This window comes from Eschrichtius robustus, chromosome 8 (assembly GCF_028021215.1).
Source record: "Eschrichtius robustus isolate mEscRob2 chromosome 8, mEscRob2.pri, whole genome shotgun sequence".
NCBI classification, from domain to species: Eukaryota; Metazoa; Chordata; class Mammalia; order Artiodactyla; family Eschrichtiidae; genus Eschrichtius; species Eschrichtius robustus.
The window spans coordinates 118754434-118781282 of record NC_090831.1 but is presented as its reverse complement, the minus strand read 5'-3'; the positions used below and the strand labels follow the sequence as shown (position 1 = coordinate 118781282).

General features: G+C 44.6%; 1 protein-coding gene and 2 pseudogenes across 1 annotated transcript; all 3 read left to right on the top strand.

The window, feature by feature from the left end:
• The first annotated feature begins 904 nt into the window (after positions 1–904).
• LOC137768826 (olfactory receptor 10AC1-like) lies at positions 905–1870 on the top strand. The gene is given in 4 exon segments (XM_068550453.1): positions 905–1468; positions 1470–1547; positions 1549–1677; positions 1679–1870. Coding segments are annotated over 4 exon segments (963 nt in total).
• Positions 1871–16977: 15107 nt separating this feature from the next.
• LOC137768361 (olfactory receptor 2F1-like) lies at positions 16978–19966 on the top strand (annotated as a pseudogene).
• Positions 19967–20057: 91 nt separating this feature from the next.
• LOC137768360 (olfactory receptor 2F1-like) lies at positions 20058–26818 on the top strand (annotated as a pseudogene).
• The last annotated feature ends 31 nt before the right edge of the window (positions 26819–26849 follow it).

Genomic DNA, 26849 nt, shown 5'->3' with positions numbered 1-26849 from the left:
AGGGCGAGTTAAAAACAGATACACATCACTTTTTCTCATGCTGACAGAGTATTAATAAGACTGTTAGGACATATTGTTTCTGATGTGCCCGGTTAGGCCTTTCTCTAACCATCCCCTGCTGCCTAAGTGTCTGCCTCAGTGCCAGGCACAGACTTGGGTCTCTATTTAAGGCTGAATCAATATGGACTGACTGACTGATGCCAGTGACCTTTTTTAACAACCTCAGATGGGGTCATGGGAAGTTCTGGATTCAGCCTCAGGAATGCAGATTCTGTTCCTAACTTTCTGTGAGCAGTTAAGCCCTTCATCCTGCTCCTCCCCAGCTTTTTTTTTTCTTCTCTCTTTAAAATTATGAGGTTGAATGAGATGATGGCTAAGATCCTCATCTGCATTACGTCTCTGTGATTCTGAGACACTAGACAAGCAACTCAGAAGTGGCAGAGCAGAGCAGGGAGGAGGAAATAGAGCCTAAAGACACAGTTTCTGCCTCGGGGAGCTGAGGCTGAGGTGGACTAATACCGGTGGCTGTATAGACCCACAACATACGTGGAGTCTGAAGAGAGGGGATTCTTCATAGGCGGAGGTCAGGAGAGGTGCACTGTAAAGGAAGGGCCTAAAATCAAGGTTTCTTTGGAAGCAGCATGTTGAGAAAGCACCTGTAAGGATTCTAGCCCAGAGGCAGGAAAAACTGGCCCATTTTTTAGAACAAGTTAATAAGACGTCCCTCATGGGGAGGGGGGATGGGAATGGACCCATCAACCCACCTCCCTCTCTGCAGCCCTACTCCCTCCTACCCTCTAAATTCCACCGAGCCCTTTCTTCACCAGCAGGGCCCGAGGGGCGTAGCCCACAAACTCTCCCTTCCTGCACTGCTCTCCCACAGGTCCCTCTGGGCAGCCAGTGCATGGACAGCCGCAGCAACGCCACCACGCCCTGCGGCCTCCTCCTGCAGGGCTTCGCTGAGTCTCCCCACCTGAGGCCCATGCTCTTCCTGCTGCTGCTGGCCGTGCACCTGGCTACCCTGAGCGGGAACCTGCTCATCCTGGTGGCCGTGGCCTCAGTGCCCAGACGGCCGCCCATGCTACTCTTCCTGTGCCAGCTGTCAGCCATCGAGCTCTGCTACATGCTGGCGGTGGTGCCCTGCTCCCTGGCCCAACTGGCCTCGCCAGGCCGCGGCCGAGACAGCCCCATCTCCTTCCTGGGCTGCGCTGTTCAGATGCAGATGTTCGTGGCTCTGGGCGGGGCCCAGTGCTTCCTGCTGGCCGCTATGGCCTGTGACCGCTACGTGGCCATCTGCCACCCGCTGCGCTACGCGGCTGTGGTGACACCTGGGCTGTGCACGCGGCTGGCCCTGGCCTGCTGCCTCGGGGAACTGGCGGTGTCCGTGGGGTTCACAGTAGCCGTCTTCAACCTGCCTTTCTGCGGCTCCCGCCTGCTAGTGCATTTCTTCGGCGACAACACAGCGCTGGCTGCACCTGGCCTGCACGCAGAGCTACGCGGAGGAGCTGCGTCCGCTGGGCGCCGGCCTGGTGCTGCTGCTGCGGCCCGCCCTCGGTGCTCATCCTGGCCTCCCATGGCGCCATCGCCGCCGCCCTGAGCCGCCTGCGCTCCCCACGCGGCAGGCGCAAGGCCGCCTCCACCTGCGCCTCGCACCTGGCCGTCACCTTCCTCCACCATCCTCCACCATGGCTGTCCCACCTTCACGTACGTGCGGCCCAAGGCCAGCTACTCCCCACGGCAGGATCGCACGCTGGCGCTGGTCTACATCAACGTCACGCCGCTGCTCTACCCGCTCATCTACAGCCTGCGCAACCGCAAAATCACCGCCACCATCCGCAGGGTGCTGAGCCCCAGGGCAGGGTCTGTGTGAGCCATGATAGCCGGCAGGGACCAGGCCAGAGCGGGCAGCTCTGCTCCCTAAAGCTTCCCCTATCAGCAGGTGTCTGCGTTGAGGACGCCACCGGGAGAGCTCAAGAACCGTACTCAGAAAAGAGAATCTGGAAAAGTGTCCCCCTAAGGAGTGTCTCCCAGCAGTTTCCCCATCCTCCGCCAGTTCTGTGTGGAATAGAACCCTAGACCTGATTTGAGTGGATCCATCAGTAAGTACCTGTAGAGTTCTTCCCACGTGCTGGGCTTGGGCAAGGTAGTGGGCTTGTAGTGACAAAGAAGGCACAACTCATGCCCCAGGGAGCTCACGGCGAGAGAGGACAGATGTGAGGAGAAAACAGGAGATGGATGGAGTGGCTCATGCTAGACTTTTCCAGGGGAGAGGGGAGTCAAGGAGAACTTCTTGGGGGGCAAAGATGGCTCAGTGGAGAACTGTAGGATGGGTAGAGGTCAGCCAAGTGAAGAGGAGAGTGAAGAATGCTCTAAATGGAACTGCTTAAACAGGGGCTGGGGCATTTCGGGAAGGTCCTTGTAAAAGGCTGAAGGATTTGAGTTCATGGAATGATACGATAGCTTGCCCCTCCTTGTGTGGTCACTCTGGCCACAGTGTGGTGAATGGACTGTAGACATGGAGACCCATGGAAGCTGTTGCCATATTCCAGGAAGAGAGGTGATGGAGTCTGGACCAGAGTATTGACACAGCTGATTAAGGGACATGGAAAGAGTAAAGAGATATGCAGGAGGAGGAAACTACAGTATCTTGATTAGATATGAGGGCGAGGAAGAAAGAGAAGCTCAGGATCATTTCTAACCTAGGTCACCAGGTGGATGGTGGTACAATTCGCTGAAAAGGACCCAGGAGCAGGTGCAAGTGAGGAGAGGAGGAGGATGGGGGCTTCTGCTTAGAACGTGTGGAGTTGAGATGCTGCCAGGACAAGCCAGTGAAGATAGTGACTGAGGAAGCCAATACACCAGTCTAGAGCTCAGGGGAGAGGCTCAAGAGGAAGGACAGATTTGAGATTACAGATAGCTACTGAAACCAGGAAGTGATATCACCCACCAGAAAGTTAATAATTGCTCTCTATGTGGTAAGATTATAGGTGATTTATATTTTATTGATTATACATTTTCCAAATTTCTCATAATCATTTTCAGTGGATATTACTCTTATATATAAAAATTACTATTTAAGACAAATAATATTGGACTGCCTCAGTGAATCAGAGAGACTTCTTCTTCCCCTCTATGCCCAGGATAAATACCTGAAAGATGTCTCCTGAAAGCTCTGGAGTGAAGTGGAAGGGAATTCTACCATGTAGTAGAAGAGTAGGAGTGCACTGAGGTGCTTTCATCCACCTTGGTAGCTTGGTGGAAATATTACCATCAAAGATAAAGTGAAGAGACATTAAAAGGAAGAATTACTAATCCACTTTGCCTTGTAAAACTGACTAGAGAAATTCCCTTGATGTGACTATTTCTATACAATGTTACTACATCAGTATATCCTATAGTAAAGTGAACAAATTGGCAAAAAACTTAGGCTACATTAGGAAAATTCTAAAATTTATTCCTTCATCCCTATGTGCAACAAATAAACGTTTATTGAGTGATGGTTCCATGCCAGCGACTAGAGAGTTAAGGACTCAACTCTGATCAAATGCCACTATATACCTAACACGGCACTCCAAATTATTGGAGCGATGAAGGTGAGGCCCACGTGGAGTTTGAAATCTGCTAGGGGATTCAGGCAAATAAATAGGCATTGCATTACTAAGTGATGAGTACTACCGTGTGACAAGATCCTGTTGGAAGCATTCTGCCTGGACTTGGGGTGGTGGGAGCATCAGGAGAAGGTTATGGAAGAAGTAATGTGTAAGATCTAAGGGCAAGTAGGGGTAGCTAGAGCCAGACAAAGATAGCTGAGAAAGGAGAGTCCAGGCAAAGGGAACAGCATGTGCAAATGCCCCAAGGTAAGAGGCCATGATACATTCCAAGGACTTGTCAAGAGGACTGATTCTTATTGATGGTGATGTTGGGAAGTGGGGTGCTGTGTGTTGATAGTATTAAGAGGTTATGCTAGAGGTACAAATGCGGGCCAGATCATGTTAAGCCTTGTATGCCATGTTAAAGAGTTTGGATTTTACCCTAAAGAAGAATGAGAAGAAAGAGGAGGGAAAGGAGAAAAAAGCAGGAGGAAGAGAAGGAGAAGGAGAAAAAGAAAAAAGAGAAGCCATTGAAGATATTTAAGCAGGAGAGTGATATGATCCAGTTTGAACATTCTGACTACTGTGTAGAGAAAGAATTGAAGAAGGACATGACAGAAAGTATATTTATTAGGAAGCTAGTGTAGAAACACAGGTTAGAGATGATGTTGGCCCATTTTAGGTAAGTGGTAATGGAAACAGAGAGAAATGGACAGATTGGAGAAATATTTAGAAGGTAGATATATAACAGAATTTAGTGCAGATTGAATGCTTAGGGATAAAAGGAAAAAAGGATTCACTGATGATATAGATTATCTGATCTGGAAAAGATGACACACTGGGCTCACTGAGATGGAGTACATAGGAAGAGTAACCAGTTTGAAGACAGGACAAAGTTGAAATGATGAGTTGAGTATTGATTATGCTGACTTGGGCTGTGGAGATGTACAGTTGGCAGTTGGGTATGTGTCAGGAGAAACATATTTAGAAATCATCAACACATCAATGGCAATTGACATGGCTGAGATGATCCAGGGAGAGTGAGCAGAGGAAGAACAGAGCAGTTCCAAGAGAGGACTCTGAGGAAGACCAACAATGAAGGATGGATGACTGTCTAAGTATGACACAAAATGCATAATTTATTAACTATATTAATAAAGTAAAAACTTCGTTCCTGGGACACTACCCTAAACAAAATGAAAAGAGAAAAGACAAACTGGGAAGATCATATCTAATGTATGAAAGAGGTTCATTTCATTAATACATAAGAAACTTTTGCCAATCTATGAGAAAAAGACTAATAATCACAAAGAAAAGTGGGCAAAGGATATGAATAGACAGTTCACAGAAAAGGAAATGCAAATGGCTTTTAAACATAGGAAAAGAGTTTCAACCTCACTCATAAGAGAAATGCAAAATAAAATTAGAAAATGCTATTTGGAGCACTTCCTGCTCAAAAATGTGAACACAGAGTTTGAAGGATATTTACAACAGACTCCCTCATACATAGTTGGTGGTAAAATATATTTGTTCAATTCTATGGAGGCCAATTGTGTACATCAATTAAAATCAGAATTAAAGAACATATCATTTGTTCCAATAACTCTACTTTGAGAGTTTGACCTTGCCAATGTATTTGCCTTGTGGACAAACATGTATATTCAAAATTATTTATCTCAGCATTACTTGCATCAGCAAAAGATTAAAGATTTTTTGAACAGCAGTATGTGACTGATGAAATAAATTATGGTTTTATCCCTATAATGGAATCTTATGCAACTGCTAAAGAGAACGAAGCAGTTCTATCTGTTATAGACCTGGAACCATCTCTCATACATGCTATTAAATGAAAAAGCAAGGTGCATGGAAGTATGTACTAAGGAGTCATCCTTGATTCTGGCACATCTTTGATTCTAGCCTTTTCCTTATTATTTCTACTCCTGAAATGCTGCTCTTCATCATTCAGATGCTGTCTTGGCTCAAATATTGGCTTCTCATAGAGGCCCTCGTTGGTCACCCTACATAATGTCACCTGTCTGTCCTCTCTCACATTAGCATGCTTTAAATTCTAATCATCTCTCATTACTGAAAATTCTCTGACTTTCTTTTAAATTGTCTCTTCCTCCCAACAGAATATAAACTCTATGAAAACTGTCTACTTTACTCACATGGTCTTCCCGGGGCCTAAACAGTGTCTGGCATGTAGTAGCTGCTCATTAGTAAATAGCAGTAAATTGTTAAAGAATGAGTGAATAAATAAATGTTACGGTATGATAACATTTACATATAAAAACACAGAATATCATGTGTGTATGAGCATATGTGTGTGCTTGTGTATGTCCTATAGTTTTACACCCTCACACACACACACACACACACACACACATTTGTAATCAAATTAAGAGTCTGGGGAACTGGGTGACAGAGGTGGAGCAAACTTTTACTTTTTTTAATACTTTCCTTAAACACATATATGCATTATATATTCAATAAATGTTTTCAAAAAGAAAATAAAGCCTAGGCAGAGGAAAAGGAATGCACAGAGGAGTTTTTTAAAAAGGGCAATCAAAAAAGTAGAAGAAAATCCAAGAGATCATGATGTCATGGAAACCAAGGAAAGACAATTTCAAGGATGGAGTGATCAACAGTGCCAAATGATACTCCTATTTCTAAATAATATGATGCTGGAGCCAGAGATGACTTTAGAGATGTCTAATCCGGCCCAAAGAGCACCAAGTTCACTCGTACAAACCTCAGCAAAGCATGTGTAAAGGTCTGGCAGCCAAACTACACAGCCCACTTCCAGAAAGGCTGTCTAGCCAGAGATCATGCAAGGACTGCCTGACTCCAGCCAATACTGAAGAAACATGTAGAACCAACTCAAATTGTGTTTAATCACCTGCCGGAGTAGAAAGTAACACTGGCTTTCATTTTAAACGCTGAAATCATTAACACCTTTTTAAGATCTGTACCTGGGATTTGTTTTACTCTGGTATGGTAAGGTGGCAGACACAGAGACAACTGCCTTTGAAAGAAGAGTTTATAGCAAGGGAAGGGGGCAGGCCACACCACGCAGGGCCCATGGGGAAGCACCAGGTCAGTCAGGAGGCAGAAGGAGAGAGGAGAGAGCATGACCCTCAACCACTACTGTGGTCTCTCAGGAAGGAATGGATGAGGCAGTGTAGGAAAGCTGGAGGAAACTTAGGCTTGGATAGTTTGAATAATTTTGGCAGGCTCTGGGCCACAGGACCGGTATCTAGCTGTCCAGTCTAGTTGACTTGGCCCTGAGGTGATACAGCAGGGAAGATGGTGGCTTGGTGCCTGAGAGTTAAATAAAGGTGATTGGGATGTGGGCTTTGGATTGGTTGGTCTGCAAACGAAAATTGTACTCAAAAGGAAGTTGGTTTGCAATGTCTAGAAATTAGCCAGCTCTGAGAGGGGTAGCCTATCCCCTACCAGCAAGGCCCCTAAGATGTCAAAACATCATAAAGTATGAAAAATATAAAAACATGATTAATACAAACACAAACTCTACAAATGATACCTGAGACAGTGTGTGTGGAATAAATACAATCCTTCTTCTTGGGCTCCGGATTCCATCTTTACCCACCTCCTCGGAGAGCTCATAGATTACTTACTGCTACATCTCCAATGCCTCGAACTCGAGCATATAAACATCTTTCTAATATGAAAATTCCAATTACTCTGATTACAAGGTCCTTTTCCTTGAAGTGGCAAGTTCCAACTGGGAAGGTGATGGCTAGATTGCTAAGTTAGCAGTTCCCAGTCAGTGAATACTCCCCCACCTGAGGTAGGTCAAGGGACAAGCTGGTTAGAAGAGGGCGGAGGGAGGGAACTAGAATACGGTCATCCAGAAGAGATGAAGAGAGGTGAAGTGAGAATGGAAGATGCTTATTAAACCTTTAATGAAATTTCCCTACATATGAGATAGTTGCCCACATCTAAACTAAGGCCCACTTAACAGGCACATGAAAAAATGCCTTTAAAGCCATTCCACTGACTTTAATGCTATTCAGACTAGTAGAGTAGGATTTTAAATGTATGTTTGATGGTGGTGATATTAATCATGATTACAGTATTCTCCCACTAGAATTCTTAAAAGAGCCAAACTAATATAAGCCTTGGAGTCAGACTTAGGAAATACTTGATAATGGACAAACTTTGTGTAGCCTAATGGCCTCAATTTTCTCCTTCCTCAGATGAGATCGTGTCTGTGAAACTGCTTGCAAGTAATTAAGCACGATATAAATGTAAGGTTTTTTTTCCTTTTTCAGGATAAGGAGAAGAGGAACTCCCATCTAGCAAGATCAGAGCTGGAGAGTTGTTTTTCGTCTGGGAGCCAAAGGAATTTCTTTGAATCTTTTTTGCACTGGGCTTGGAGATAGGAGAGGATGGAAGTCTGTAAGGCAGTTTCTGGGGCAGCACTCCTCACTCTCTCACCCTTTCTTCAGGACACTGGCAGTAAGTTCACTACTAACCTGAACAGAGGCAAGATGGAAAGGGCTCTTGTCGCCTCTGTGAATAGCTTCTGGACCCATATCTGCTCTTGGATAATCATTCCCAGCCCCTACACTCACCTTCCTCTTTGACCTCCCTTCAGGCTTCATTTTTTCCCCATGCCCACCCCTCTTGGTCAGAAGAAGGCTTCTCGGGCTGGAATCTATCCTCTCCTTTGGATCGCCTCCAGCTGCCCTCTCCAGCTCCACAGGACAGGAGCTCAGAAGTTTTCTACACTTACAGCAAAGCTTGAGCATCAGTTCCAATCAGTGTAGTTTCTTAAAAGGTACTTCCAAAACATCTCTCACAAAATCCCAAGGACGGCATAAAGCACTCTGGATCCGATGCAGAGAACTGTTGGAACAGCTTGCATTTTGCAAAAGAGAAAAGAAAATTTTGAGTTTACAAGCCTCAACAGGATGGAAGTAAACGTATGGTGGGGGGTGGGAATAGTTTCTATTTGTAGCATAGGTTTGACTAGCACCTTTCTTCTAAAGTGTTGAAAGTATTTTAAACATAAATATATCTAACACTGGTTGAGGGTTCATCATAGAGTAGACACTGTGCTAAGGGCTTTGCATGGATTCCCTCATTTGATCCTCACAAGAGCCACATGAGACAGATATTATCATTCTCTCCATTTTACATTGGAAGAAACTGAGGCAAAAGAGACTTTAACTTGTCCAATGTCATAAATGCACAGGGTAGGGAGCCAAGATTCTGACGCTGGCAATCAGGGTTAGGTGCCTACACTCTTAACCAGCAGGCTTTGCTTCTTCCAGCAACATCACGATCTGCTAAGTAGATAAAACCACCTCTGCTACATAGAATCCATCTGAGACTTTTAAAAGGCTTGAAAGTCTTGGGAAAAGGTCAGATCCAGGGTGAGATTCCCAGGCTCCAGACCACCAGATCTCAGATCTATTGTGTTCTGGGAACTAAGAGGAACTGGCTCATTGAACATCCTGAATTCTCAGAGTATAAGCAGAAAATAACTTTATTCCTTCTCACCCCCACACCCTCAAAACCGAACTGTGGGGCTTCCCTGGTGGCGCAGTGGTTAAGAATCTGCCTGCCAATGCAGGGGACATGGGTTCGAGCCCTGGTCCGGGAAGATCCCACATGCTGCGGAGCAACTAGGCCCACGTGCCACAACTACTGAGCCTGCGCTCTAGAGCCGGTGAGCCACAACTACTGAGCCCGCGTGCCACAAGTACTGAAGCCTGTGCGCCTAGAGCCCGTGCTCTGCAACAAGAGAAGCCACCGCAATAAGAAGCCCGTGCACTGCAACGAAGAGTAGCCCCCACTCGCCGCAACTAGAGAAAGCCCGCGCGCAGCAACGAAGACCCAACGCAGCCAAAGATAAATTAATTAATTAATTAATTAATTTAAAAAAAAAAAACGAACTGTGGGGTACCCTTGGACTAAATCCATAGCGTGTAGCATAATGTCTCGGTTCCCTTAGAAAACATAAAGGTTTACAGTCACTTCCAGTTCCCCAAACAGTACCATTTCAGTACTAAAAATAGCCAATTTTATTAGGGCAAGCTTGAGGCAAATGTAGAGACCTGGAGGTGAGTAGGAAGACTCCAGAGAAAAAAGCAAGTCAGCTTCCTCATCTAAAGGCCAGGAAGACAGTTTTATCTAAGAGTAGCAGGAAACACCCGGCCAGAACTTTTCTCTCCTCCTTTTGGGTGAGAGGCATGGTTTTGCTTAACTGGGGCATGGAAAAGATCCCAACTGCTTCTCCTTCTGCTGACCTCTATGTAGTGAAGTTCAGAACATCAAGGCATGAAGAGACTTCTACATTCTTCCGTTTGCAACCCTTTTATTTCAGAAAGAAAAGAATGGTGGCGGCAGCATGGTCTAGTGAAAGGAGTCTAAAATTTAACGGAATTCCCTGGAGGTCCAATGGTTAGGATTCCGCGCTTCCACTGCATGGGGCACAGGTTCGATCCCTGGTTGGGGAACTAAGATCCCGCGTGCCATGTGGCGCGGCCTAGAAGAAAAAAATTTTTTTTCACCAAGAGTCTAAGATTTGAAATCAGTCATATAATGATTTTCATCTCAGCTGGTTCTTTACCAATCATCTAGCTCCGGCCAAGTCCGTGCCTGCCTCACAGAGTTGTTACGAATTCGACAGAACACTGTTATCCTCTCCTCACTCCCCAGGACATGGCACATACCCAAGTCCCCCTTTAGGGTCGAGCCCATACCAAGCTAGGGGAACCTGGAAGGGACTCTCACAAAGAACCAAACAGGCTCTTTTAGCAAAATATTTCACGTCTTATGCTTAGTGATGACAATCTGATTGTCGTGTAGCTGCTTGATCCCGTAGTCAGAGTTGCCCTGGTATAGTCCTTCAATCCCTCCTCTACCCACATGGTTCCACAGCCCCACCAGGCAATGGCATCCATGGAAGAATGGAATGGAACAGAGTGACTGCTGATTGCTAGATCAGAGTTGGGATATATATGGAGCACAGAGATTAAAGAATAGAGAAGCGATAGGGGGAGGAGAGCGTCAAAGGTAGAAATGTTTACCTGATCCCCATCTGGAGACCTCACGGGAGACTGTAGCTCGGGAGGCCACAGCACAGCAGTGGAAGAGGGCGCCAAATAGGTCTGAGACAGGTTCCTCGCTCCTAGAACATGGGATGGATGCCTCAAGCTCCTGCACGTTTCAAATGCGAGGTACAGAAGGCACCTGAAAGTTCTACCAGAGAACCTGCCAGGGTAGGATCAACTTGGTGGGGAAAAAGGACTACAGGGTGGACTTCCTAAGCCATGGCCCCAAAAGGAATCATGGTCAGTTCTTGGAGGTGGTGTGTGTGCGGAAAACGGGGGGCAGAATCACATCAGAAACCCCGAAGTGGAACCATTTCAACAAAAGGATTGCCATTGAACCCTGACAAGGCCAAGACAACAAACTGCCCATGTGTCCCTCAGCCACAGACTTCAATACTGGATGCCATGGGCTAGATCCAGACTGACCATGTCTCAGCAGAAACCTGCCATGTGTACACACGCAGATAAGAGTGATTGCCCAACTGCAGAGACCAGCACCAGGACCAGCATGAAACAAGAGTGATTCTACACCCTCATCCCAAGTTCCACGTTATCCCATAGTAGCAGTTTTCTCTTATACCCAGAATCCACCAGTGAGAAAAGAAAGAAATAAACCATTCTGATCAAAGGTTGAACTTTGAATTAATTAACTATTTACTTGGAAGGATTATTTTTAGTCAAAAGATACTGTTTATACTGTAGGAAACTAAGATATTTTTAATTGGCAGTATTATATTGTTTGCTTTCTTTCCTCTTTCCATACTAAGCATCAGAATGTAAACTCGGGATGATAAGATCACTATAGAAAACAAATAAGCTACATTTTCATATAACATCCATGGAGAGTATTTAAAGTTGTTTCACCATCACATAGGCAAGTTGATCTGGAAGTAAAGGTTGCTCTGAGCTCCTTGTGTGTGCTAGTAATCTATTAAGGAAAGACTTCTTTTCTAGAAATGAGCTGTACTGAACCTGTCCAATGTTAATATAAAATAAGGAAATTACATAAAATTTCAAGGAGATGATTCTTATAAAGCATTTAGTACTCGTTAAATATTAGTTGCCAAGTCTTTCTTTCTCATTCCCACCAGCACCACCTAAGTGGTTTCCCTCAAGTCACATAGTTGCTTATGCACAAAGAGAAGACCAAATCACAGAAATCATTTTACATTTTCCTAGTGTGTTAGAGGTAGGAATAAGAGGAGTATTCAGACCCTCTCATGACAGAGATAATTAGTGATGAGTTGTAGCCAAAGCTACTGAATCGGCTGTCAAGTGTAGAGATCATCAGCCCAGGTAACCTGCTTTCCTAGAAGTTGCCTCTTGACACTTCATGTGGGAAAGCTATCCCTGGTTAAGAGAAAAAAAGAAGAAAGAACTAACAGGGGAGGTAGGTGCATAACTGAGAACCCGATAAAGTAGTTCACTGGGAGTGAACGAAACTATTCCTAGTAACAGGAAAGTCCTGTGGCAAGGAGATATCAGTGGGGAGAAGTAAGGGGTGGGGAGGCAGTAGTCGTGGGGCAATTCCAAAGGAATGAAGGGAAAGACCCAGGGAAGCAGCAGGCCTGGGGCTGCAGAGACACTGCAGGAAGTGAATTATCTCCAAGGGCTAGGGATCCAAATAGAACATAAAATATTGGTTCTGTCAACGAAACTCCTCATGTGAATCAGGCTCAAAGGAGATGATTACCCCTATGTCCTCAAGATCACTCTTTGGATCCCATGATGGTCTAACTCCAGTCTCAGGTGTCAGTACCTAGGAAAACATAGCAATGTCCACACTGGAAAACATAGACTTCCAGAGCTGCAGGATCCTTAGAGTCTCACTGAATCTCTGTTTCACAAGTGTGGAAACTGAGACCCAAGGAGATTAAACGGCATGCCCAAAGGCAAAGAGCTATTTACACCAAAGCCCGAGCAAACACCAGTTATCTTGTCCCTAGTGCAGAGTGTTTGCCACCATAGAATATTTACAGATTCACCTTTCATGGTATAAATGATTTAAAACCTGTAGTCATACCTACTTTGCTGAGGCAGGATTTTAATTATACCTTCCCTCCACCCCGTAACACTCACCCATGTTTTCCAAAGACCATTCAGTAGTGTGGGACATTAAGCCAGCAAGTTGATTTCCCAGCATCCCTATCTCAATGTGACATATCTATATCAATAATAATTTTTAAATTTTAATTTGGGCTCATATTAGAAAAATGTTTATTATAGACATTTTTCAAAAAGAAGAAAATAAAAATACCTATAAACTTATTACCAGAGATAATCTATTGACATTTTATGATTATCCTTTCAGTTCTTTCTTTGTGTTTCTGTCTTTACGCATATCTAACTGTGTGTATATTTTCTTTTCAATTTACGATTGTACTGAACCTACTATTTTCTAACCTATTGTCTTCACCCAGTTACATATTATCTGTAACCTTAGTGTCTGGAAAAGTAGGAAAGTTGCATTTTTGTTTTAACAGCAAGGAAATACTTTTATTAGAAGACCACACACTATGTTGTCTGGAAGATGGCACCCAGCAGTTATTTTACACTTGAGTCACCTATATTAATTTATACTAAGTCTATCTTTGATGTACTTCCAGAGTCCCACCTCTCAGGTGTCAATCTCTCTCCCTCTTCTCCCTCATGGTACCCTCAGACTTCTTTTTACTTCTGCCCTCCCCTCAACTTTTGGCTCCAACTCTGTCAAAAGGCCCCATCAGTTTTCAATGCTTGAGGTTGGGAGAGCTTCAGGTCCTTTGGGTCCTGGGCATAGCTGGACGGTAGAAGGAACAGAGGTGAACCTGAGATTACAGGTCCTGCACAAAGGGAAGAGCATGAAGTGAAACTACCGTTCCCCAGTCCATTGTCATTAAACTGGCAAATCTTCAAGATAATTAAATTTTATCTTGCTAATATTGACCAATTATTATAGAAAAACTCTAATGGGTTACTTGCTAACAATGTATCTGTTTCCATCTTACCAAAGACCGTGTTCTATTATTACAGAAACGGGTAAGTAAATAGGAACAAAATCGAATCCCAACCCACCGTTTTCTCTGCTCCTTCTAGTAATTCCAGTGAAGAGATTAAAACTTTCATGGAAGATGATCAAGAACTGGGAGATCAAGCTTAGGGAAAGCCCGAAAAACTTCTGATAGTGTGAGAATACACAACTCAACAGCTATGTGATATTGGAGACCACCAAGGAGCCTGTGGGAATATTTTAATGACTGTGAACTTGGGACTTCTCGATGACTTCCAGGACACGAACATGATGGTTCTACTTGGCAATTTCTACTTTACTCCCCGCTCCCTGGTCGCTAAAACTAGATATGTGGAGGGAGGGGAGAAGACGCATTCATCTTCTCTTAGAAAGGAGGTCAAACTTGGATTTTAGTTCCACTTCTCCTTCCCAATTAATCTCAGTCCCTTCCCAATTAATCTCAGTCCCTTCCCATCAGGTCAGAGGTGTAAATATTCTTGTCCCCTGACTCCTGTCAAAAGTCTCCAATAATGCCATAGCCTTGAAAAGCAGTGAAAGACTCAAAAAAAGTCAGGGAAGGGCTCATTACTCTGAGAACTAGAAAGACAATTAAAAGTTGAGATAAAACATTTTCAAAATGTTTATCCCATTGGGAACTTAGAAGAGTAGGGAGCTGTGGTTGCTGAGAAGCAGCTTGGGGAGAGAATGAGTAAAGAAACACAGCAAGGGCGTCCCTGGTGGTGCAGTGGTTTAGGATCTGCCTGCCGGTGCAGGGGACACGGGTTCGAGCCCTGGTTTGGGAAGATCCCACATGCCGCGGAGCAGCTAGGCCTGTGAGCCACAATTACTGAGCCTGCACGTCTGGAGCCTGTGCTCCGCAACAAGAGAGGCCGCGATAATGAGAGGCCCGCGCACCGCGATGAAGAGTGGCCCCCACTTGCCGCAACTAGAGAAAGCCCTCTCACAGAAACGAAGACCCAACACAGCCATAAATAAAGAATCCTGGTCAAAAAAGGTGATGATTTAAAAAAAAGAAACACAGCAAGAGCAAGTAATTGCCCTCTGGGGATTCTTAGGTTCTGGAAAGCTATCAGCTAAGACTGACAAAGTAAACCTCCATCCCCAAGAAGAGGATGGACCACTGCTTCAAGGACTTCCTGAAAGATGTGCTGCCTCCCCATCCAAAGTGAGTTCTGTGCATAAGGTGAGGACTCAGCCTCGGTGCATCCTCCACAGGGAACAATAGGAGGAGGGTGAGACAATAGAGCCCAAACCCCTGGAAGCAGCCAGGACTGTCCTAGGATCCTCTGCTTGGTTTTTCTCGCTGGTTGCAGTTGGAGGCGCTTTGATTCTTCCCGCTCAATAAAGTCCTCGGTCTTGGTCAGTCATCCAATCAACAGTATAAACTGAAGTGCTTAGTATATACAGACATACATTCAAAGAGCTGAAGAGTGGCGATAAAGAGAGATAAGGCTCTTTTCTTAGCTTCGAGGCATTTGCATTATACTGGAGATAAAAAGAGGAATGGAGAAGGTGAGATTGGTATAAGAACGGAAGATAGACATGGACCCCTCCTTTTCTCAGGTTTGGTCCCTAATCTAGTGTTGTTATGGATTACCCCACTATGTAAGAAATATCTGGGTCCAATTTTGGAAAGAAGTTCGTGTGTCAAAAGCCTACAGGTCTTTCAGCCTTGACCCATTTCTATTTGTATGGTGCCGTCCCTATTTCCTTAGCCTCTGGTTTTCAAGCCAACCTGGTCTCACTCATTGGCACTTCCCCAAACAGTTATGTGTGATATGAATGCTTTGATCCCCAACCCCAGAAACTCATATCTTATTTCCTACAGTCCCACTAGCTATGCATACTTAGAGTAATCAAAGATTTTTTTCCCTCTTTTTATACTGCTTTAAACTACAGCTTATGTATATTCACTTACTGCAGATCTTTACAGCTGGTAGAAATCTTGGTGTTTATCTAACTTATTCATTCTGCAGATGAAGAAACTATGGCTCAGAAAGGTAGTGACCTACAACCATACCTAGATGGTTTATTGTTGATACAGGCTGAAAACCATGTCTCCTTACCACCAATCTACATACGCTGTAAACCACATCTGCTTTTTCAAGACGCAAATGCACTTGTTTCTTTGCTTCTACTTTAGTATTTCTACATATCTTCCCGGCTATTTACACAGTCCGACTCTATGTCTCCTGTTACCAGACTTGATACTCAAGCTTCCTCTGAAAACTCTGATAAGATCATGATAACTCATCCTCTCCATCCTCCTGCCAGGCCGAGTTGCTAGAGATGGAGACCAGACTGTATTGATCCTTCTCACCCCAGCACTTGCCACTGGACCAGGTTCTACTCAGTGCTCAGTAAATGTTTACTAAGTCAAGCTAAATGGAAAGAAATTCTCTAACTATCCCCCAAAACTGAGAACAAGGCCATCTATTAATAAAAATCAATGTTTTTATCATCATCTAAAAACAGCATCAAATTTTTATTGGAAAAAAATATATTGCACTTAATACTGTGTGTAGAGCATGGTACTACCCACCTGGTATAAACAGACTCTACCTTATTCTTCACTTTATTTAAGCAGGGTCTTTTTATTTCTTTCTTTATTTTTTAATTTTTATTTTATATTGGAGTATAGTTGATTTACAACACTGTGTTAGTTTCAGGCGTACAGCAAAGTGATTTAGTTATACACAGACATATACCTATTCTTTTTCAGATTCTTTTCCCATATAGGTTATTATATAGTATTGAGTAACAGGGTCTTTTTAATTAAGTGATTTAGGCAATAAGATGAATTGCAGAGGGGCTTTATGGCCCACATTCTGTTAAATTTCTGGCCTTTATAGCACAAATTCATATTGTTTCCTGTCCCCCTAGCACCACGCAAATTGACCTCACCTGTTGAGTATAATTAACAATAGCCACTTGTGTTTACTTAGTACTTTACAAAGCCCATCCATATTCATTTCTTCATCTGATCTTACTCAAAATATTGTGAGCTAGGCATTATTATTATTCCCACATTTCAAATGGAGAAACTGAGGCTCAGAGAGGACAAGTAACTTGCCCAGGGCACATAGCAGGCTAATGGAAGAGGCAGACAAGAACTTAGGTCCCTTGACTTCTCATTCAAAGATTTTCCCACTCACCACACAGCATTTCTCTGCATGGCAAGATAGCTGTCCTGGGCCTCCAATCTAAGATTCTTTAGGTGCCTCCCTTCCTAGACCATATCCTTTTAGAACCCCTTCCCGTCCCTCACTAACAGGTTCAGTGAGAACTGAGAATGTGCACCACAGTCTTAAACCTGGTTCCAGGTTGGTTCCCAGGTAGATCTGACACCTGGGTCAATCACCTTACCCCTGTTCCTTGGTTTTCTTGTGTGTAGAATTAAATGGATAAAATACATGATCTCTATGATTCTTCTCATGTCTAACATTTTTAAAAATTTTCTTATATAGTAACAGGGCCCTTCTGAAGGGAATCTGGATTCATGACAGCAACTCTAAAGGTGAGGATTCTGGATGCTGTCACAGCCTCCGGATTGTAGTAGATCAGAGCTGAGTTGCTTTCTCTGCTGTTAAAAGGGCGAGGTTCTGTGGGTAGCCACAGGCTCCCTGGGGCAGCGCTCAGAATCCCAACCACCAACTACTGCACTCAGGCCCCAGAACCTGGTCTCCAGTCCTGAGAATCTAAAGCCAGTTTCTATTCTTAGCAGTTTCTACACTGACACCTGCTGGCCACTGCAGGACCAGGGCTGAGTGGAAGGCAAGAGATGCCTGATCCATCCAGGTTCTCGGCTCTCTCCCTCCACCAATCAGCGCCCAGACCCCCTTCCCAGCTAGAGAGAATCTCAATTGGATTATGCTTTTCAATTCTGTTGTATTTGATTATGTGGCTCCACTCTGGTTTTCTTAACACTGATATATTGCTTTTGTCCTTTGTTACGCTGTCTCATTTGATTCTCACAGATTTTACCAAGACCCAATATTTTTAAATTTCTTATTTGATTCTGTGGCACTGCTGATTTTCTAAAACAAATTCCTAACATTGAAAGGCAGTATTTCCTAGAGGTTGGTTGAAAGCATAGTGCCTCATATGCTCAGTAAATATTCTTAAATAATTGAGTTAATTAATGTACTAATTATTCATATTTTAAGAACAGGAAATATACCTTGATATTACATTTCTATTAAGAAAAACTGATGGCATTTAATTCTATGTTTATAGAAGACTGGTCAACATGTTGGAAGGAAAATGACCCAGTGCAAACTTAGCTAAGAAAGAATTCACTCCCCTTGAAAAGAATCAGTGGATGTCAGTCATTTCATACTCAGTAGTAACATGTAAGTATCATTGGTTTCCAGATGCTCTCATTATATTTTTTTTATCATTTATTTAAACATCTAAATAAATGCCTGCAACTTACTATATAAATTGCATATTATTGAGAAATAAGGCATAAGCGCAGTCATAATTTTCAATTACAGCTGCAAATTTAATTAACCAACTAGTAACCTTGTTCTTCTCCTTCACAGCACTTAGCACAATTATACTTAATTAATTTTTGTAATCATTAATTTAATCTCTATGTCCCCGATTAAATTATAAGAACCAAGGAGCAAGGCTCGTGCTTCTGTGTTTCTGGTCCACTGCCATGTGCCTGATGTCTATCTAGCACAGTCCCTGGCACACAGCAGGGGCTTAACCTATACTGACTTCAAGTATTTAAACTTCATCCAGACTGATGGGCACGAGAATGATGTGAGAGGACTCCTTTCTAGGCAGTGACCCAGATCTGGACCCCAGAAGAAACATACTAAGCAAATGAATTCAGTCTTTTAGGGATGGACCCCTAGGGACTCCTCTTGGTCTCAAGTATCTGCTTGTAATGCTTTTCCCACAGCCACCGCACAGTGGAGACTCCTTCCTTTCTTCCCTATCTTCTACTTCACTTCCCTCCTTTTTGTTTTCCTACCTTCCTTCCTTAGTTTTCCTTTCTCTTTTACCTTCCTTTTTTCTTTCCTATAATTCTTTCTCCACCACTTTTTCCCTCTATCTTTCCTTCTATACCAATAGCTTATATCCTATATAATTGTAACTGCTGGATCCTAGATGTAAAAGGATGACCAGAACAGGGTCTTCATCCTTGAGTCTAGTGTGAGAACTCAAATGTCCTTTTCCCCACCACCTTCATTGCATTCTCTCCTAAGCACCTAGGTTAAGGAACCTGAGGGGAGGTGCTCCAGTCCTGGCCCACGACTTACTCCCTGACTCCTGAAGTGAGACCTTCACTTGCCCCTCCCTGCCTCTGCTCCTCCCCTTCAGCCTGGCCCACCTGCTCCACGAGGAGGGACAACCCGACCTGGGGGAGTGAGTGTGTCCTCATGGGCCTCTCCAGGGACAGGCAGACGCAGGCTGGGCCCTCTGTCCTGTTTGGGGCCGCCCATCTGCTGACCCTGCTGGGCCACGGACTCATCACCCTCCTGATCGGGCTGGACGCCCGCCTCCACCTTCCCACGTACTTCTTCCTCGGCAACCTCTCCATTGTGGACATCCGCTACACCTCCAGTGGGGTCACCCAGATGCTGGTGCACTTCCTCCTGGAGAAGACCATCTCCTTCACCCAACGTGGAACCCAGCTCTTCTTCTCCCTGGCCCTGAGTTCCTGCTGCTGGCAGCAATGGCCTGTGATCACTACGTGGCCGTCTGCGACCCCCTGCTCTACGTGGCAGTGATGCGGCCAAGGCTCTGTGCAGGGCTGGCAGTGGTCTCCTGGCTCGTGGGTCTGGCTAATGCTTCAGTGGAGACTGCGGTCACAGTGCGTCTGCCCACCTGTGGGCACCACGTGCTGAACCATGTGGCCTGTGAGACACGCACTCATCAGGTTGGCGTGCGTGGACATCACCCTCCACCAGGCGGTCACAGTGGCCTCCAGCATGGTGGTGGTGCTGCTGGCGCCCGGCTGCCTGGTCGCATTGTCCAGCACCCACATTGTGCCACCATCCTGCGGATCCGCTCCAGCGGGGGCCACCACAAAGCCTTCGGGACCTGCGCCTCCCACTTCACTGTGGTCTCCATGTCTTACGGGCCGGCCCTGGTTACCTACATGCAGCCTGGCTCCACGGCCTCAGGCAAGCAGGACAAGGTGGTGGTGGCTCTTTTACGCTGTGGTGACCCGTATGTTGAATCCGCTCATCTACAGTCTGAGGAGCAAGGAGATGAAGGCTGCTCTGAGTCAGGCTCTGATGAGGCGCTCTGAATCGAAACATTAGAATGTGACCTTGTCGTAAGAGGGCCTCACTCTGAAGACGGTGGGCACTGGAGCGTACCCTCCGCATACTGTGTGCATGTGCATGTGCGGGCATGTGTGTGCACGTGTCTGTAAGGGAGCAGGTGAGAGAGGCCACAATCCATACTATCTTTTGAAATAATAGAGAAATGGAATTTTATCTCTGGGCACTATTTTTGGTTCCTGACTTAGTCTAAAAAATGTGAATTACAACAGCTTAGAAATACATACAGCCTACAGAAAATTAAATGGAAAAAAAAAGATATACTGGCACATATGAATTAGAAAGGAAGACTAAATCAGAAGCTCAAGCAGTACACAAAATTTATGCCAAGAAAGTCTATTTCCTAAATTCTACAACCATATGTCTAAGCTTTTCTGAAATCAGGGAAAAAAAGAGGGGACAAGCTGTAAGTTACAAGATTCACCGTGCCCATGGGATCAAACAAGTCTTAGGCCAGAGGTACAAAGGTCATCATGTGATCACACGTGGTCCAGCTCAGCTCAGTAGGGTGGGGTATTCACATGGGGACTTGGAGCCAAAGTCATAAGTAATAATCCCCACACCCTTGATGAGCAGGACTGGACACAGTGTGAATCACGTGGATATCACTCTGCTCACTTCCCTTTCAGACTTGCAGTGGGTGGCAAGTGGCTGGCCAAAAAGTGAAATATATGATCATAACCTCAAACAAATATCTTTCTACATAATCAGGTCTAAGGATATGCTCTTATGAAAACTGAAGGATGTATTCAGAACACATGCTTGACTAAGAATTGTGCCACGTACCATTAGAGATAAGCCAAGCTACTTAAAAAAGAAAGAATTACAACTCCCTGTTAGTGATAATTTCACTCTACTCTTCTAACCCCCAGTTAATGATTGAACTCTAAACATCCTAGAATGTAAAGTGAGGCAATGATATTTTATCCAGAAAAATGTCTGAAACAACTTTTAAAAATCAGAATGGGGCTTCCCTGGTGGCGCAGTGGTTGAGAATCTGCCTGCCAATGCAGGGGACACGGGTTCGGGCCCTGGTCTGGGAGGATCCCACATGCCGCGGAGCGGCTGGGCCCGTGAGCCACAACTACTGAGCCTGCGCGACTGGAGCCTGTGCTCCGCAACAAGAGAGGCCGCGATAGTGAGAGGCCCGCGCACCGCGATGAAGAGTGGCCCCCGCTTGCCACAACTGGAGAAAGCCCTCGCACAGAAACGAAGACCCAACACAGCCAAAAATAAATAAATAAATAAATAAATCAAAATCCAAAAAAAAAAAAAAAATCAGAATGAAGCATCTCCTAGCTAAATATTACAGATTTCTGGTTTGTTTTACCCACAAGCAAATATACAAAATATAAATTGAGAAGAATTCAAACTTAATCAGTCTGTTGAGAAAATGTCAAAAGATTGAGGAGGAGAAAATGAAGTATCTTTGAAAACTCCTAGCAAAACTTTTTTTAAATGGAGGTAAAATTCACATCACGTAACAATTCACGATTTTAAACATTTACAATGCGCAATTCAGTGGCACTTAGTATATTCACAATGTTGCGGAACCTCACGCCTATCTAGTTCCATAACATTTTCATCACCCCCGAAGCGCACCTCATATCCTTTAAGCACTCACTCCCCATTCATCCCCCCTCCCAGGCCCTTACAGCCACTAGGTCTGCATTCTGTCTTTATGGATTTGCCTGTTCTGTATACTTCATATAAATGGAATCGTACGATATGTGATCTTTTGCGTCTGGCTTCTTTCATTTAGCATAATGTTTTTGAGGTCTATCCATATTGTTGCATGTAGCAGGGCTTCATTCCTTTTTATGGCTGAATAATGTTCCCTTGTAGGGAAATAACCACATTTTGTTGATCCATTCATCAGGTGATGGATATCTGGGTTGTTTCCAACTCTGGGCTATTGTGAATAGTACTGCTATAAACTTTCCTGTACAAGTTTTTGTTCGAAAAACTGTCTTTAATTCTTTTGGGTACATACCCTGGAGTGGAACTGCTGGGTCATATGGTAACTCTCTGTTTAACTGTTTAAGGAAACGTCAACTTGTTCTCCACCATAGCTGAACTGCTCTACATTCTCACTAGCAATGAATGAGGGTTCCAATTTCTCTACTTCCTCGACAACACTTAAGTTCTGATTCTTTGACTGTAGCCATCCCAGTGGGTATGAAGTGATATGTTATTGTGTTTTTAACTTGCACGTCCCTAATGACTAATGATGTTGAGCATCGTTTCATGTGTGTGTTGGCCATTTGTATATCCTCTTTGGAGAAATGTCCAGCAAAACTTTTGTTTTTAGTTTTACTGAAGACCTCCCCTTCCCTTCCCTCCCTTTCACTCACTCCGTCAGCCCCTTCCTGCCTCCCTCTCCCCCTAGGACCATGACCACCAGCCTCCATCCTCCTCTTAATCCCCTCCCTGGTCCTTTCCCCTACTGCTCCCACTCCCATCTGAGGCACTCAGCTCCATCCCCTGAGAAACATATTTTAACTCTCATTTTTAGACTTCTCGTTTTTAGACTATTAATTTCTCCCCTCAGATCAACAGATTACCTTTTCCTTTCTCTATTCCTTCTCAAAGTTCTCTCCCCCAAACCAAAGCCTCCACACTTAGGCATTTGCCCGCCCTTTACCCAGTGTCTGTGATTTCTACAGCAAAGAGACCTCAGGAGTTCTTCCTCCTTAGTGAGAGAGAACAAACCGGCAGGGCTTATACCTTGATGTATTTTCCTTTACCCTCATCCCATGTCTATGGAACATCCAGCTTTGAGGAGTGTGGTATCCTAGTACACCTTCTAACATAACCTGGCTACAGAAATGCTCATCGAGTAGTTGAATGAACAAACTTCGTGTATGAGGTTTGATAAAACCAGTTAAAAGTTGGAAGGGGTCAACTGATGTCGGTTCTATACCTGTTGAGCTATAATCCTTCATTAAATTATGACGTAGTTGGGACAATAATCTATCGACACCTTCTAATCCTAATAATTAAAATATATCTTTTATACATAAAATAAGATTTAGATTGTATTGTCCGCAGCAGAAGTGCATACATCTAGTTTATCCAGAGAAGACATCAGCCCATTAGGTTGTAGGTTAGAAAGGAGGGGGGAAATGTCCAAAATATTTTCCTACTTATCCCATTGTTTGAGTTTTAGAATTTAGGAATTTTTCTTGGCCCTTGCCCCTTTAAAGAGAGACTCAATGTATTTAAAGGGTACTTACTAATCAGGAGGAAACAACTGTTTGGTCCCTCAAAAGACCCTTCCGATTAGAGTCATTCTTGAGCCGGTATCACAGAGCGGACTCTGAAAACGTCAGTGATGAGCTTCTACACTGCGCTCCTACAAAAGAGGATGAATTCTAAAGAAACCACTCCTCGATATGACGTTCACTCATTCATTCAGTCCGCCGGCTCTGTATGCCAGTCTCTGTTAGAACTAGAAAGGGCACGGTAAAAAGAGAAAACACCCTCTCTACCCTTCAAGCAATTTGCTTGTTAGAGGCCAGAAAAGGGGAGTGAAAGAGCTGGGCTTAGTGGAGGGGGTTTTCCAGTTCCACCTCCTGGCTTCAGAATAAGTTAAGAGTCAAGGTATGTGGGCTCTAAGCCCCCGTTACACTATGGGGTGGATGTTTCCCTTTCACAGATACACTGGAAAGAGGTCAGCTGGTACGTGACGAACTGGACCACCCGTCCACTGATCTGTCCAAACTACCCTTCAGCCTGTTTTCCTGCGTTACACTGTGGCAGTTCAAAGTTGCCACCTGGCTGCCCGGGAGCGGCATCCGAACCCCACACCTTTTCCCACGCTCCCCTCCCCCCATAAATCAAACCTGTGCTACATTCATCCTGTGGGGATGCTGCTCCCTACTGGCCGCTGTGATGCACTCTTCCTGCTCCAAGTGGTAAGAGAATGTGATGCAGCAGGAAGAACATGGGGACGGGACTGTGGTCCTCAGATCTCAGAGCCAGGAAGAACATGGGGACTGTGGTCCTCAGATCTCAGAGCCAGGAAGAACATGGGGACTGTGGTCCTCAGATCTCAGAGCCAGTTCCAGCTGTGCTTCCAACTGTCAGAGTGACCTTGAGCAAACCACTTCTGCCTTCTGAGTCTCAGTTTCCTCATTTGTAAAACGATGAGGTTGAAATGGTGATCCTACAATTTCCTTCCGGCCTACATTCTTCTCTGTGACTCTCACTTTGCCTTCTAGTCTCTTCAGCGGAGAGAATTTCAGTTGCTGCTCTTGGCACTCATAAGCCACATTCGGGGACTATAGCTTGGCTACCTGTTGCGCTGACACAAGAAATAGGCTCTGTGGAAAGCCAGGGGCTCCCATCCCAGGTGCAGGGTTCAGAAACTCAGCTGGGTAGTGTGCCGAAGCCAGTTTCTGTTTTGGGCATTTCCTACAGTGACACCTTCCGGCCACAAAAGGACTGAAAGAAGAAAGTTGGTAAGTTCCAACTAGCTAGGAAAGACAGAGGATAGCATCCAGCTGCTCTGCCCTCCTCACCCCCATCCAACCACAGCCCTATCTTCAAACCCTGTTAGAAAGACTTGGGTTGAATTGTTTTCATTTCCATTTCATTGGATTCTGTGACCCATCTCTCATATCTTTAACACGAACCCTTTTTATTTAGATAATACTCTCAAGTTATGAAGGGCTTTCTCACACATTGTCTCATTTCATACTAACTAGTTCTTCCCTGGATCTAAGATATTCTACAACATTTGTTTTGCACCAGACCTCAGAAGGCTAAAGCTAAGGGGAGACCCAGCACACAAACGGCAAGAAATCCAGGATCACTTTTTCACTATTCAGTGGGATTTGGCCTCAACTTCTTCAAACAAAGAATGAGAAGTTTAGGTCAAAGATTTTTCCTCCTCAAAAACTCTACTGCTTTTATCTCTAAACATATTCCTCTCTCAAAAATTCTACGTCTTAAGTTTTCAAAAATAAGGTTAAAAGTTCCCTCTAAAGCAGTGATTCTTCTACAAAAGTTACCAGGAAATATTAAAAGTTACTAACATACTAATGTCTGGGTTTCACCCTCCTGAGGTTCTGATTTAATTACTCTGGAGTGTGGTCTGGGCTTCTGGAGTTTTCAAAGTACTCTAGGTGATTCTAATGTGTAGCCAATGTGGAAAAGCACTGCTCTGCTTTCCACCTTGGGTCCTGTGGGATTTTCACAGGCAAACCCTTTAACCTGGAGTTTTTTCCTTCCCTCGCAAACTTTCCCTAATGGACATCCAAAAGGGCTTTCCCAGCAGTCAGACTCTTCTATGTGTCTCTGTGGTCTCTACTTATTCTCATACTAGCCAATAGCACTACCTTCTCCCGACGTGTTGTAAAGACACATAAGGTGAACATTGAAATGGGACTAGAGGGTCTTGTTATTAATAGAGAAATAAAGACTATAAAATTGCTTATTGCTACACCTTTTTACTAAGAAAAAAAAAAAAAAAAGACATCTTTTTCCTTTGATAGAGGCTAAAGACAAGCAAAGTAAATAGGGCGGTGTTCCAAGGGCAAACATGTCTTTGCTATGACAGAAGGATTTACATATAACAAAGCTCCAAGGGTTTTAGAGGCACTCCCTTACTGACTTCATCAGTGGGCACCATCAGTTTCCAAACGTTGTCATTGCAAGTAGGTGATGTGTGCATTCATCTTATATTAATCACTTAGTTTAGCATTCAAATAAATGCCAGCATTTCACCAAGGAAATAGCAAAATCACAAGAAGCTGGGACATAATTATAGTTGGTATAATGTTCTACAATGATGCCTTGATCTTATCATCCTAGGATTAAGCCTGATTAATCAGTACACCGAGAACCAAATGAGGGATTTTTTCTCTGTCACTGACCCAGCCTGGATAATGGGAGAAGCAGGAAAACCACCCGCTCCAGCATGAGTAACAAGGACAAGGGGGAGTTTCAGAATACAAGTCCTACCTCTTGGGATCAGATAATAATCCTCAAGACTACTACTTTAAACTCCTTCTATTCATTTACCCGACAAAATTTTTTTATTGTGAAACATTTGTTAGAAATCTTTGTATGAAAAGAAAAATCAGAAAAGGTCCCTGACTTCAAGAAGCTCAGAGTCTAATGGAGGAAAAATACAAGTACTTGCAGTCCTACTTAATGTCCTTTGTTCAAACCCAGACTGTGGATTCTGATTCTGATTCTGGCCTCCCTAACCCAGCACCTCCTCCTGCAGCCTGGCCCACCTGCTCCATGGGAGGGATACCCTGACCTGGGTGAGTGAGTGTGTCCTAACGGGCCTCCCCAGGGACAGGCAGAATCAGGCTGAACTCCGTCCTGTTTGGGGCCGCCTATCTGCTGACCCCGCTGGGCAAAGGGCTCATCATCCTCCTGATCAGGCTGGACGCCCGCCTCCACCCGCCCATGGTCTTCTTCCTCGGCAACCTCTCCATAGTGGACATCTGCTACACCTCCAGTGGGGTCACCCAGATGCTGGTGCACCTCCTCCTGGAGAAGAAGACCATTTACTCAGTGTGGGGCCCAGCTCTTCTTCTCCCTGGCTCTGGAGGGGACTGAGTTCCCGCTGCTGATAGCAATGACCTATGACCATTATATGGTGGGTGACCCCCTGCACTACATGGCAGCAGTCAGCCCGAGGCTGATAGTGGTCTCTTGGCTTGTGGGCATGGCTAATTTTGTAGTGGAGATGGCAATCAACATGCACCTGCCCAGCTGTGGGCACCATGTGCTGAATCATGTTGCCTGTGTGGATGTCACACACACTAGGGTGTCCTGGTGGACTCTAGTGTAGTTGTGTTGCTGGTGCCTTGAGCTGAATGCTGGGTAGGAATTCAGTTGTAGA